This window comes from Helianthus annuus, chromosome 11, assembly GCF_002127325.2.
Source record: "Helianthus annuus cultivar XRQ/B chromosome 11, HanXRQr2.0-SUNRISE, whole genome shotgun sequence".
NCBI lineage: Eukaryota > Viridiplantae > Streptophyta > Magnoliopsida > Asterales > Asteraceae > Helianthus > Helianthus annuus.
This window is the reverse complement of record NC_035443.2, coordinates 189,449,498-189,464,793: the sequence shown is the minus strand read 5'-3', so window position 1 is coordinate 189,464,793 and position 15,296 is coordinate 189,449,498. Positions and strand designations below refer to the sequence as shown.

Here is a 15,296-nt window from a genome sequence, read left to right as displayed (position 1 = left end):
AGATATATGTATGTTTGTGGAAGGGTTAAAATCTTTACTTTTTTCCTTTTTCAACAAGATAATCAAATTAGGAAAATATGATATGATATTAAAGGCTCATATATCTTTGTGTGTGCTAAAATAATATACAAATAGAAAAATAGAGGCGTATTCGGTACAAAACCAATTCTTAATAAACTGTGAGAACCGCATAATACACTTGTACATAGTTCTTTAGATAGAAGGGATTGGGCAAGTGGTTACATAACCACCTTGTGTATTGTTGTTAAGGTAAAACGTGCAAGTATTTTTTTACGGCAAACTAACCTACTCCTAAACATAGTCCTATACCTGCACCTTGTAGGAATTGAACCCTCCACTCTTGGATAGAGGGGATGCACCTAACCACCATAGCCAGAGGCGTCTCCGAGATTTCATATACCTTGTTCGAGCTCGAAAAAATATGCCTTTCCGTAATGCTTTATTATTAATGTGCCCTTTCGTAATATTTTATTATTAATATTCTTTAAAACTAAATGGGTACTGCCTCACTAAACCTAATGCCAATAGGCTAACTTGGAGTATCTTGGAGTTGGTATGGGTAGACTTTTTAAAAAAAAAATTAACATATACATATCGGATTTAAAAAAACACGTGCCTCTCGGAATCACGGCCCTGTGCGGTGGTCCTCCCCGCACACCCTCATCACCGTCCCTACCACATCATGTCCTTTGGGACGTATGTGCAAGTATATTATTCTCACGATTATCTACTAAAAACTGACTATGTATTATATTGAAAGATCATCTAGAGACGTAAACATTAACCTTATAGCGGATTAGGACAATCTATGTGCCAAGATGATCTATACAACTTTAGTTATTATTATTATTATGCTTAATAGTTTAACATATAAAATATGAAATAATGTGCATACAATTAAATTGTTTGTATTTTAATGTTGTTGTGGGTGTATACGTGTGTTGTGTCAAGTTTTGATCTTATATCTTATGAATTGTGTATCATATTTAGTGGTGTATATGGACTGCTATGTAAATTACAGGATTAGGATTAAATACAAAGGCTTCTAATTGTAAGAAGGGTATAAAGGCTCTTAAAAAAATCCATTACATACAAAAAAAAAAAAAAACCCTAAATACCCACCACCACCCAAAACCTAAACCCCCCACCCACCACACCCCCTCCCCAATCACACACCAATTTTTTTTTTTATTTTTTTTTTTTGCCGCCGGGGGGGGGGGGGGGGGTTGGGGGTTTAGGTTTTTGGGTGGTGGTGGGTGTTTAGGATTTTTTTTAGGTTTTTGGAGGTGAGGGGTTAGGTTTTTTTTAGGTTTTTGCGGGGTGTGTGTGTGTGGGGTGGGGGGGGGGGTGTTGGTGAGGTATAGGTTTTTTTTTTTTTTTTTGCCGGGGTGGGGGGTTTAGATTTTTGAGTGGGGTGGGGGTGGGTGTTTAGGTTTTGGGAGGTGGTGTAGTGGGTTTAGGTTTTAGGTTATTGGACACTTGTCACTCTATAAATCTTTCTTACACTTCTTACAATTAGGAGCCTTTGTAGAATAAGTTAACTGGTAAATTACATTATAACAAAACAATTTGGAAAACTTAGGAACCAAACAGGTAATATTCTTTCAATCATGATCAAAGAGGATAAACTTTAAAACTTGCACCTCATCCAACTTTGCATGAATCCTAGTTTCTATAGGTTTGGCTAACTAAAGTAAAAAAACATGCTTATTATACCTACCACTATATAGTTCTAAAAGGGTGACTTCTTATATATGCATGAAACAACTTTTATCACCCTTTATTAAATAAACAACAATTTACTTTGATAATGGAAGATCTTGACTACTTAATTAGTTCCTGCAGCCACATCCACTAAACTAATCACAGATTTATTATTACTAATTACAAAAACCATATTGTATGATATTTACAATAAGTCAATAACCAAATTAATATAACGACATTGACCTTGGACCGATTTGTTTTTTTTTTTTTTTACCTTCTGTCACGTTTATCTCATCGATACAGGGTAAAGTATTAAGTATTAAAGTCTACGATGGATATGAGACAAAAAATAATAATAATAATAATAATAACATACAAAGTCCTTTGATGTGTGATGTATTTTAGTTGATGTTTATCAACCCAATTGTAGTGGTTAATGTATGAAATTATTAATAATTTTGGCCCATACGTCGGCTAGCCAACCAAAGTGGCTTCCCACTAACCAAAAACTCACGGCCCTAAAAAAAGAAAACTACAAGTGTTTGATTTCATTACGTCAAAGACACACACATGAAAAATGAAAAGGATAAAGAAGAAGGTGATTGACTTCAATTCAACTTAGTGGAGGAATCATAATTAATACTGATCAACCTTCACAAAGTGGTCATCCACATATTTCTTTAATATATTTTACTACCTTTTTCTTACAAAATTAAAATGATATCTTCTTTCACTTCTATTTATTATTTATTTGGCTTCAGTCATCGTTGTTTATTACTCATTAACATCAAATTATGTATTTTGTTTCATTAATCATTTACATTTGTGTGATCACACAAATTTTAAAGATAACACTTACGTTTTATATATGTTTAGCCTAAAATAATACTTTTTGACTGAAAACCAAACTAATAATAGCCTAAAATAATACTTGTTGACTGAAAAACAAACTAATAATAAAGTTAGACTAGCTAAACCACACTTTTATAATGTTTTTTTTTAAGAATCTTGGGTCAAACTAGGTGAAACAAAAATGAACTTTAGAGTTTAGACAAGACATTCTTTGTACTTTGTAACGAAGAATGTAAAAATCAATAAATAAGAAAATCTCATTTTATATTGTGTTCCTCTAACTTCAATTCAAATAGACTAATTTTCGATAAGTGTTTTTTTTTTTTTTTTTTTTTTTTTTTTTTTAATTCTTGCTACGTTATCATATTTTAATAACTTAGGACTATATTAAGAAATTTTAGAAAATAAACTGATGATTAACATAAAAAGGTTTGAAAAATGCGTATTGCAACATTTCATTACCAATTTTAGCAACCAAATTCCAATTTATTAATGATTGTCATTTTAGTGTATGTGTATACCAATTTTTGGATGAACCAAGTGCATGGGTATCTTTGTCATGTAGGACTCTCCAAATGACTTTTGGTTCGAAGCAAGCTCGAAAAAAGTTCACTCGAAACTTCATTGACTTATTAGCCGAGTTGGCTCATTTTATATTCGAGTTGAGTTTGAGCCAAGGTGGGCATATGCAGATTCATCTAGGTGTAAAAGCTTCAGTATGCATGGAATTCATTGATTATCTAGACCATGCCAGCCAAGTGTTCAAGTCAAGGGGCAGTTTTGTATTTTATCAGTTACTAATATATAAAAAAATCAATTTCCTGATCCAGGATGCCTGCCTGCAGGCTGATATTACTGCAACAAAGGAAAAAGAACCAGGCTGATAACTAGGGGTGTGCAAAAAACCGAATTAACCGACAAAACCGAACCGAAAAAACCGAACCAAATAAAAAACCGGTGGGTCGGTTAATGGATTTTTTGAAAACCGAAAGTAGCGGGTCGGTTGTGGTTATCATTTTTTCCATACCCACCATAACCGAACCGAACCGAACCGAACCGACATGTAATAAATCTTTATAGGATTTAGGACTTTTCACCATATTTTTAATATTTGATATCTTTGACTGAAGATTTTTAGTACTTATGGGTTTTTCATATCATTTTGTGCTTTAGGTTGAATGTTTATTTGAATTTATGAAATGTTTCATATCATTTTATTTGAATATTCGATAATAATTGGTATTAATATTATAGATAATATGTATTTTTTAATACTATGTAATATACTAATATATACAAATATGCAATAACAATTTATTCCATGTTAAAAAAATAAAGTTATTCTTAGCTAAGCTAAATACACAGTTAACCACCCATAACCGACCCGCTATAACCATCAAAACCGAATAACCATAACCACCATAACCGATTGGTTATGGTTATCCAATAACCGACATCGCGGTTATGGTTATGGTTTTTGGTCAAAACCGACCTAAACCGACCCATGCACACCCCTAACTGATAACAATGGCAACATTATGCAACCATTGAGTCGCATGAGATATATTTGCTAGGCATTTCATCGAACACCTTGCGACCTACCTACATATTTGGACAAGCTCAAATTCTCAGATTTGTAACTCGACCAGCATCAAATTCTCAGACCCAAAACATGTAATATTGAGCTTGGACATGCTTCTGTACACACCAACACTCTTGCATAGAATTTATTGTTTCTCACTATGGCATTAAAAAGACACCTTTTTAAGGTATTCATAGAACAGTTGGCGGGTGAGTGATGACTGCTATTTGGCAACATTTAAAATTAACTTTCAATAATGTGAGAGCAATATACCGTGCTAAGGCAATATGTCCATACATAATTAACACACAATGTGTCTTTCACAACTGTTCAAAAGTCTTGTTTGATCAACATGACCATTAGGCATGAGAGTTCCTAATCTAAGTTCAAAAGTCAATATGTAAGTTCCTAAAAACACTTAACAACATAACTTTTAGTCTGAACCCCAGATGTGAGAGTTATCCTGTGAATTACCCATCACAGATAACTGAAAACCTTTTCATGTTACATAACTTTATAACTTTACAGAGCATATAACAAGACAATATACGACTCACTTTGAGCGCCGTGAGCTTGATTAGTAATTACTCCTGTTTAATCACTTATCATCTTGAAATAATGCCTTAGAAACCGGATTACTCCTTTCACCTTTATTTTGTTGAGTAGCACGTGAAGGTTTGTTACCCGTCAACGGAGTCTCACAAACAACACTATAACTACCCCTCCTATGTTTCTTGCTTTTGGGCTCGTGTTTGACTTTCTTGGGCTTCAAATGCTTTGGAGCCCAAACACGTTGCAAATCCGGCATTCGACTACTAGACGATACAAACCTTCTAGCCCGTTCTCTCCTCTCACGAGCCTCATTTAATTTCTGTTCATGATCCTCTTGTGTTTCACATTCATGACTCGTGTTGGCCTTTTCAAGTTGATGACAAGATTCATCTTCTATAGATAATGAATCTTGAATCATCTTACTTGCTGACAGGTCAATCTTATCGTGTTTCTCTCTCCATGATTGATTGCTATCCTCACTGTTGAACATGAGAGCTTGATCTTCGTTTTCTTCACCAAATGGCAACAGGTCCATTTGATCATAGATTTTGTCCACCACATCTCCAAGATTCTGCGAATACCTGAAATATCGATACTTTTCATTTACATATAACCACACTTTCACATGTTAACTGTACCATCTTTACTCTATTGAGACCCCAATCAATACAAACGACACAGACAATATGAAGGGTTACGTGGGCTAAAACTATATACGAAAACAGTGCCAAACTGCCAATAAAAGAAGATGCGGATGCGAGTACCTTGTTTTTATGGTTCTCTCGACATAATCGTAAAGGCTCACACCACCATGAAAACCTCCTTCCACAAGAAACTGAACGATCTCCAAAAGTGAGCAAATTTGTTTCACTAGTTTCATCTTCACAGACCCCTTGATACTTCCGGCATATTCTGACTGAAGTATCTCCAGACGGAGGAAAATTTGTAATTCATATCTTTATATTGTTAAAGAAAAGATTAGAGCCTATCAAGATATACAATTTAAGATAAATAACAGAATAAAAAAACAACTGAAGGATACTGTTGGACTAGGTACTTCGAAGAAGAACCTGCATTATTATCCTTGTGTTCTTTCAAATCTTTGGGCTCACGTAGTAGTAACTTAATAATCTCAGCAACTTGTGCGGTACAGGATTCGTCAAGATTTTCCATGGCTTCATGCTTTAGCCGTATCCAATAAATGGACGAAGTTACAAGTCTCTCTGCCAAGATCTTCAAATCCATCCCATCAGATTCAAGACCGTGTTGAATTTTCCTAGGTAAATTACTGAAAAACGATTCTACGGTTTCTGAACATGAAACTATAGCAGCACCATCCTGCATTCTTGACTGATCAGAACACATATGCCTTGACAAAAGTTCGTCATTTTCTCCGTAGCTTCCGGTCAAACCGTCATTGACATTTGTCTCTTTCTGTGTATTTGAATCTGGACCTGTTTGGCAGAGTCCATGTGGCATGTTATTTAACATGTGTTTTTTCACTTCTTTCATCCAGCATTTCAGAAACTTTAACTTCTTCGACTTTTTTAACCCATTGGCAAAGTAAACCTCTGCTAAGTCCACATCCAAAAACTCATACGCCGCCTTGCAGAACGAGCTCCATGTGAGGTCCTGATATGCATGTTTTTTCATCTTTCTTCTCTTTCCATCACCTACATGAACATATTTCCCTGATGGCGAAGCGCACTTTTGAAAATCAGTGTCCCCATGAGAAAACTTCTCGGTCATGAGAAGCTTTGTTCCACCAGAACTTTGAGTAAAAGAATGGTTATTATCCAGAAGGAATAGAGCAGCTGAATGAACTGTAAACGGCTTGAGAATCCCCGTGTAAGAATCTCCGTTACTATTTGATAACGACAGCAAAGCCCAATAACCTTCTCTATAAAGAAAACTAAGAAAAATCTGCCAAGTAGGAACAGTCTTTTTCTCAAATAACCCAGAACTTTCTCCTGCAAGTAGGTCGAGAACCTTTTCTGCAAAAATATTGTCTAACCCATCCTTCCCTTTTTTGCCAGATCCCGCAGACCAAACAACAAAAACTTCAGAATATTCATACTTGGTGTACTTCCCAACTGCTGTGACACGCAATATCAAGCTTCCATCATATAAACTACCCAAAAACTCATTCGCAAAACTGAGTTTTTGACCTTTTGAGCTCCCGGTGTCATCAAATCTAGACTTAGACGATCCTTTCAAATGCATCAATTCAAGATCACAAAACTTGCACTCTAAAGGCTTACCACTAACATCTAAAATTTCAAGATTCAACTGCCCCCGAATCGCCTTATCTAATCCACAACTTCCTACCAACCTAGATGACACTGCAATATTAGGATAAACCAACCCAAACGAAACAAGAGCCGAACCCAAAACAATCGATTCCGCCAAACAATATCCCCAACCAAACTTCCTAACATCATCACCAATAACAGCAATACCATTACTCCCAATTTCCCCTTCCCCTTGACAAACATCAACCCAACAAAAATGAATATCCCTCCCATTAAACACATCATTAACTGCACGAAAACATTCACGAAACCTCGCTCGACAAACGTCTAAACTACAATTCTCATCCACATCAACACACATAAACTCAGCTAGCGAATTCAACGATCTACAACCGGGGGACAACATAATAACCAAATTCGACCTAACATTAATATAATCATTATTCAATTTACCTGAACTAGTATCAACATCAGACTCCCAGTGGTTATCACGAACGAGCTGAAGCAACGAGGCGACCGTATGCGAAGAGTTCGAAGGCGAAAACGTTAATTGAGTGGAGGAAAATGAAGAGGATATGGAAGTGAGGGTTTTAGAGAGAGAAAGTAGGGTTTGAGAAGGGGAATTGAAGGAGAGAGAAGGGGAAGAGTGGTGAGGGAGGAGACGGTGGAGAGTGGAGGCGGAGAGGAGAGGAGAGAGAGAGGAGAAGAAGAATTTGAAGGAGAAGAGTGAGGATTGAAGAGGATTGAAGGATAATAAGATGTTGGAGGTGGTGAGAATGGAGGTAATGTAATTAGGGTTAGGGTTTTGGAGTAAGGGGTTGAGGTCGATGAGAAGGACTATGCGGTGTGTTTTGGAGAAATCAATGGCGTCCGACATTGAATTTAGAGAAAGCAGAGAGAATTAGGGTTTGTGGAGGTTGAAGATGAAGATGAGATCTAACATGCGTTGGGGATAGACAGACAGACAGAAGAAAAGATGGGGGGCGGGAATGTAGAAATGGCGGGAATGTTTATTTCTAAATTATCAGATTCCATCCATCATTTCATGCCCGCCGGTCAAAACTTTTTTTTGGATAAGTCATAAATCCACGTGGTCCGATAGATGACCAAGTTATAATCAATGAAATGTATAAAATAGTTACTTACACCATGCGTACTTAGACGTTTTTCCTTCAAACACGCCCGACCACGTCATCACCTCCACCTCGTGGGCGTGTTTTTGCTCAAAATCAGTTCCGGCGTGCTATATTCCACGCCCAGCCCCTTTTCTTGTGTCAAATCACCTTCATTTTCTTTTTTTGTAAAACCAATCAGATTTTTTGGATATTTTTTTATTTAATTTTATTACAAACATAATGCCCCACAATGCCCACATCCACACTACACCCATTTTAGAAAACGCCCCATAATGCCTCATTGTTGACTGAGCTGCCACGTGCCGCAAAACGCCCAAGGGTGGGGTGTTAACCACTACACATGGTCTTACAAGTTGTCGCTCTGGTTTTGGTTTGGTCCAGATTGCTTAATGACACATTTCTTTTAAATCTTGCCTAATGTCACGCTCAGATTACCAAACTTAACACATTGTCCCCATTCCCGACTGCGTGAAATGGAGGTGATCGTGGTGATGAAGCAATGGTGACGCACGATCCGGCATAGTCTTCAATCACTGGTGTATGTGTGTGTGAAAGTGAAGATGATAGATGAGAGGGTGTCAGAGAGTGAAGAAGATAAGGTAGAAGTGTGAAGAGTGGTTGAGAAGTTTGGGATGTGAACTTACCATTTTATCCTTTTAAGTAATGATTAACGCACACTCAGCTAACAGAATAGGGGCAGTGTGTTAAGTTTGGTAACGTGAGTGTGCCGTTAGACAAGATTTGGAAAGGAGGGTGTCATTAAGGAATATGAGGAAATCCACATAGGGACAAATTATAATTAACTCTATAAAATAACTAAATAAGGAGTTTTTTTTTTTTCTAAAATGGTGTGGGTAGAAAAAGTATTTACCAAAATGGTGTTGTATGAAAAGTATTTACCAAAATAGTGTTTTAAATATATTTTATGTATTTCTCACTCATAATCTTATTAGATAACTTCAATTCCCTTAAATAATATTTGATTTAATCATAAATTATCATATAACTATATTTTTTCATGAATCCTAAATAAAACTTTTTTTTTTTTTTTACAAAACTTACTTTGAAAAAAATACTTATTTTGAAGAATTGTTTTTGAACGTGTGATTAAAATCATTTCAGTTATACCTTTGTGATTTTATAATTAATAAAAAAAAGTCATTTAAAAAAATGAATTAAAAAAGTATGTTATTTTTATTTTTAAAATAGCAACAAATGAGGTAAGAATTAGATTCAAATTCAGTTACAATTTCTTGTGTTTGAACACTAAATACATTAGTTTTCTTGTGGGTTACGGTTACAAAATATTTTTAAAAAAATGTGGCCTTAATATTTTAAATATTTTTTGTAGTAGTTAAACCATAAAATATTGATCGTTGTGTATGTTCGTTCTTGTCATCTTGAAAAGTTGTTATTGATTTGAGTAAATTACCATATTTTGAAAATTCGTTAGCAAAATATTTAGTTTTTTTTTTTTAAATACTATATTTGTTAAATTTAGAGTTAAATGCTTGGTTGGTCCTCGTGGTTTGCAAAAATTTCAGACTTGGTCCTAGTGGTTTACTAATTACACGCGTGGTCCCAAAACTTGTCAAAAATGCACTCGGTTGGTCCCCAACTCTAACCTCAGTTAAATTTCTCAGTTAACTATGTGTGAATTGACTATATCACCCTTAGAACAATTAAAAGAAATAAAAATATATAAAAAACAATATATCTCATGCCTCCTTCTTCTTCTACCCTAAACCACCACCACCATCTCTCCTGCACCACCACCGAACACCCACCACCATCTCACCTTCACCACCGCCGAACACCCACCACAACCACCTTCCCTCCTCCACCACTGAACACTCCTCTCCACCTCCAATACGCCGTCCATCGTAAAGTCTCCGAGCTCACATCCCTCTTTCAAATCGACCCAATCAACCTTTTATCTGCCAACTCAATTGAAATGATGTTTTCAATGAACACGTCTTCTTTACTAAAACTAGATCATAAATTCATAATAATTTTTTTAATACTACAGTTATCATAATGTAACAAAATATCTCATCCTTTCATGGTTCCATATCTAATGACCTAATTATCATACTTATTTTCTAATCACAACAGTAATCATCCACAAAAATGAAGAAAAAATCAAAATATCACTAAACAATCAACCTAAACCTCTAACTGGTTCAGTGAGTCATACTTACCAAATTTGACATCTGTCGGAGCAACCGCACACGGGGCGTTCATCCATAGAGGACGGCTCCAAACATCGTAACTGTTCAAAACGCCCATCCAAAACCTAGATAAAGGTGATAAACATCCAAAACTATTATAATCACAAACACTACTGCAATTCAGATCGATTAACATGACTTTATCATCTCCGTCATCATTTCCGACGAAGAAGAGGAAATTGAGGACAGTAATCGATCATTCTCCTCGGAGAATGAAAACGCTCGGCCGGAATCAGATCCTGAGGTGTAATCGGAGCGAAATTGAAGCAATTGGTGGATCCAGTGGTGTGAATTGGATGAAAGAGGGAGATATCAGAAGAAATTGAGAGGATTCGTGGTGGTAAAATTGTGAATCAGATGAAAAAATTAAACCCTAGGTGGTGGAAGAGACGCACTGAAGCAGAGAGTGGTGGCGGTGGAGAGAGGGTGAGAGATGATGATGGTGATGAAGACATTGTTGAAGTGGAGACATTGTTGAAGTGGAGATTTACAGGTGTGAGGTGTGGGGGTAGGGTTTTTGTGAGGGTGGGAGATGATGATGGTGATGAAGATGATGTAGTGGGTTTTGTTAATAAGTAAGGGTATTTTGGTCATTTAACATGGACTTAACTGAAAAATTTAACTGATGTTAGGGTTGGGGACCAACCGAGTGCATTTTTGACAAGTTTTGGGACCACGCGTGTAATTAGTAAACCATTGGGACCAAGTCTGCAATTTTTGAAAATCATAAGGACCAACCAAGCATTCAACTCTTAAATTTAGTAGGGCATAACTTTTTTTAAAGACCGACATAAAATATTGCATAACTAAAATTACTCGAATAAAGAAAAAAAAGAAAAAAAAGAAAGAAAAAAGAAAAAAGAAAGAAAGATAGGTTTATAAATTATTGAATGAATTGGAGTCACCAATGAGATTAGGAGTGATAAACAATTAAATATTCACAAAACACTATTTTAGTAAATACTTTTCTTAGAGCATTCACATCCAATCCACTAAAAATATACATACATTCCACTAAAAAACAACTCCTATATCAATATATTTCCACTAAAAACAAATACTTTTTCTCTCTCCTTTTCAATATATATTACATTTTCTCTCTCCTCCACTCACAACCACTTTCAATATATATTAAAAAAGTATAGGGGGTGAACAGTGTTCCCCTAAATATACAGATGAACAGTAACATTTTCTCTCTCCTCCACTCACAACCACTTTTTATACTTCTTATATTTTAAAAACCCTCCACACAGATTTTGGTGGTTTGGATGAGAATGCTCTTAGGACACTATTTGGTAAATATTTTTTCCACCAACACTATTTTAGAAAAAAAACTCCTAAATAAGGGCATGTTTGGCTAAGCTTTTTGAAACAACTTTTTGACTTATTGGACTTTTTCAAAAAGTCAATCCATACTGACTTTTCCAAAAAACCAATAAGTTGTTTCAAAAAGCTTAACCAAACATACGCTAAGTAAAATTTGAAAGTTGCTCTTTTATTAAAGGAGAATAAGGGATTAAAATTCGGTAAGTTTTTAGTTTTATAGATATATTATGTTTTATGTTCATGTCGAGATCATCTGGTCATCTTTGATCATGTCTAGAATGAACCGTAGTTGACGTGTTGAGATACGTCAAGAATATTTGATTTAACTCATTGCCTTGTTCTCGAGTTCAACGCATATTTTTTGCTTTATCCCAAGCTTTAAAGCCAAATGGGTAAGTTTTGACTTGAGATTTGGGAATGACCGAAGCTCAGTTGGTTAAGCATATTTCCTTGAAATAAAAGGAAAATTTGTTTCATCGTAGATTTGTATACACACGCACACACATATATTTTAAAAACTCTTCCTATAAATAAAAATTTATAAAAAAAACTTCAGGTTATTCAGAAGTTTTTTTTTTATTTATTTATCAAAACACATTCAATAGTGGTTCATTTTCTCTTGTACATGCCCATATTTTGTCATCTCATCATTTATGAAGTGGGTTTTTGTTTTTCTTTTGACTTTGTTCATGTTGAACCATGACATCGACTGTGGACTTAACGTTTTGTATAGAAACCCGATTCATGTGTCACCATTAGATCCGTGGATGAGTAGATTCTAGGACATAACCGGAACAAATCCTGGTTCTGTTCAGAAAGGTCTCTTTCGTTGATGCAAGGGTTTGAAAGATAAATATATGATGATAATATGATGCAGTAAGTACCTGTCACATATAAAAGAAACCTACTGTAACACTTGAAATTCATTGGGTAATAACATGTTTTCGATTTAAAGCAAGTGTGTATACACTTTTAATGTGTGTTTGCTTCTCTTCTAAGCCGAAAAATTAAATGCACACAATATGGTTGCTGAATTTCATCAAACTCTCACCAGAAGTCATTACATGAACATACCCCATCTCTAAAATGATGAAAGCGGTTTCTATCCCGTACTATAATCTCACGCTCATAAATCTTCGACACAAACTTTGTTGCAGAATGACAATCCCCACAAACCCGTAAGTTCTTCACAATTCGTATGGGAGTCCCGGGTGGCGTCTTTAAAAGGGCAAAAGCAATAGCCAATTTTTCACTATGTTTATTCAAAGCATCTTCTTTATCTTCTTGACCGATATCAAGCAACACTTCTGACGTCGTCGGAACATATCCCGCCATCTTCATCTTTCTATTCATCTCATCAATCATCTCATGAATCTCTTTGTATAACTCATGTGTTCTATCACCCGCAACAAACTCATATATCCTGTTGTCTAGTTCAATCATGGTACTCCCCGGAATCTTTCTTATCCCCTTTTCGCCCATCACGTTTCTAACCGTGTTCTTCTTTTCCCAATTCGACATTTTCCCGTAAATATTGGACAGTAAGACATAATTAGACTCGTGCAACGGTTCCTTTTCAATCAATTGTTTTGTGAGGATTTCACCAAGATTAAGTTCTCCATGGAGCCGACAAGCAGCGGTTAACGTCCTCCAGATGATCGGGTTTGGTTCAATGGGCATTTTGTTAACAAACTCTAGTGCTTGTTTAACTAGTCCAGCCCTGCTAAACAGATCAACCATGCATCCGTAATGCTCGATTTTAGGTGTTATATTAAATTGCATAGTCATGGAGTCGAAGTACTTAAGACCTTCATCGACTAACCCTGCATGACTACAAGCGGAAAGCAACCCGATAAACGTAACATCATCTGGTGCAACCCCGGAATCTATCATCTTCTCAAACAACAAAGCGGCTTCCAAACCATGCCCATGCATCGCCATACCAACAATAACAGACGTCCACGAAACAATAGTTTTCTCATTCAAGCTTCCAAACAATCTCAACGCTTTATCCACATCCCCGCATTTCGCAAACATATCAATAAGAGCATTACAAAGCTCCACACTTTTCGTAATCTTCTCCCTTTCGATATAACTTTCAACCCATCTCCCAACCTCTAACGCACCTAAATCACTACAAGCAGACAAAACCGAAACCATAGTCACCTCATCTGGTCTAACCCCAGCAACCTGCATCTCCCTAAACAACTCAACCGCACTCGTACCCATCCCCATTCTCGCATACCCACCAATCATCGCACTCCACGAAACCGAATCCCACTTAGGCATTTCATCGAACACCACACGTGCGCTCTCCACCCCACCACAACAACAATACATATGAACCATAGTATTCAACACGTGTACATCCCCATCAAACCCATACTTCACAACAGACCCATGAACCGATTCCCCTAACTTCAACCTCCCAACACCAGCACAGGCCTTAAGAACAAATGGGTATGTGAACTTATTAGGAACAACATCATTTCTAACCATGGTTTTGTAAACATCAACGGCAGTGACCCTGTATGTATTTGTTTGTGTGTAAGCTCTAATAACAGTGTTGTAAAGGAACGTGTCATATAAATGGGTTTTGGCATCTGGGTTGAATAAGAATAAGGAAGCGTAGTTGATGACATTGAGATCGGATGATGTTTGTGTGAATTTGGTGAGGACTAGTGGGTTGTTTTGCAGACCTAATTTGAGGATTTGTGCGTGGATTTGGGTGAGGTTAATGAGTGTGTTGCTGGCTTGGAGGAGATGTAAGCATTGTTGTTCTGCAGCTCGTTTGTTGACCAAGATTTTGGAGGGTGAAAAGTTCATTGTGTTTGCTTCAAATCAATTAACTATCAAAAATATTAAAATAGTCAAACGTTAGCTAAGCTTCTGTGGTAATAATCTGATGGTGGCAAACTCGGTGGATTCTATGGGTCGATCCGAGGGTTTGATAGTGGTCTCGGATCCATGCGTTTGTACCGATGGTGGTGGGTAGGGGTGTAAACGAGCCGAGCCGAGTCCGAGCTCGACCAGGCTCGAGCTCGGCTCGTTTGGTTTTTATGAAGCTCGAGCTCGAGCTCGGCTCGGTTCGAGCCTACTTCTTTGAGCTCGAGCTCGGCTCGCGAGTAAAACCCAAAGCTCGAGCTCGGCTCGACTCGGCTCGAACTATTTTGAGAACAACTTTAAACGAGCTAAAAGCTCGGCTCGAGCTCACTTCAACATCGCTAAAACGAGCCAAAGCTCGGCTCGAGCTCGGCTCATCAATGTTATCATCATTATTAATATATTATATATAAAAAAATTTAAATTTTGTATGGGCTCGTTTAGACTCGCGAGCCTAAACAAGCTTTGTATTTTAGGCTCGAGCTCGAGCTCGATAACAAAACGAGCTCTATTTCAGGCTCGAGCTCGGGCTCGGGCTCGTTAAGGCTCGGCTCGTTCGAGCTTTTAACCGAGCCGATCACGAGTAGCTCTCGAGCCTCTGGGCTTGTTTACACCCCTAGTGGTGGGAAGTCGTAAAAGGTCAGTATTTTATTTTGGTGGTGGGGTGATGACTGTAGTAAGGTTCATGCAAAAAACTAATTAAACTAAGTATATAGCGTAGGTAGGGTATCGTATTCTCAAGAAATCGATGGTA

At 36.8% G+C, this 15,296-nt stretch overlaps 2 protein-coding genes across 2 annotated transcripts; both read right to left on the bottom strand.

The window, feature by feature from the left end:
- Positions 1-4,388: 4,388 nt before the first annotated feature.
- On the bottom strand, positions 4,389-7,976 carry LOC110891515. Its single transcript, XM_022139217.2, has 3 exons — positions 5,757-7,976; positions 5,479-5,670; positions 4,389-5,295 (listed from the first exon to the last, which is right to left on the bottom strand). The coding sequence occupies exons 1-3, from the start codon at positions 7,841-7,843 to the stop codon at positions 4,761-4,763; spliced, it is 2,814 nt and encodes a 937-aa protein (XP_021994909.1). The 5' UTR covers positions 7,844-7,976; the 3' UTR covers positions 4,389-4,760.
- Positions 7,977-12,553: 4,577 nt separating this feature from the next.
- On the bottom strand, positions 12,554-14,590 carry LOC110891514 (pentatricopeptide repeat-containing protein At4g21065). Its single transcript, XM_022139216.2, has one exon. It carries the CDS (start codon positions 14,483-14,485, stop codon positions 12,707-12,709), a length of 1,779 nt encoding a protein of 592 aa, XP_021994908.1. The 5' UTR covers positions 14,486-14,590; the 3' UTR covers positions 12,554-12,706.
- Between the last annotated feature and the right edge of the window lie 706 nt (positions 14,591-15,296).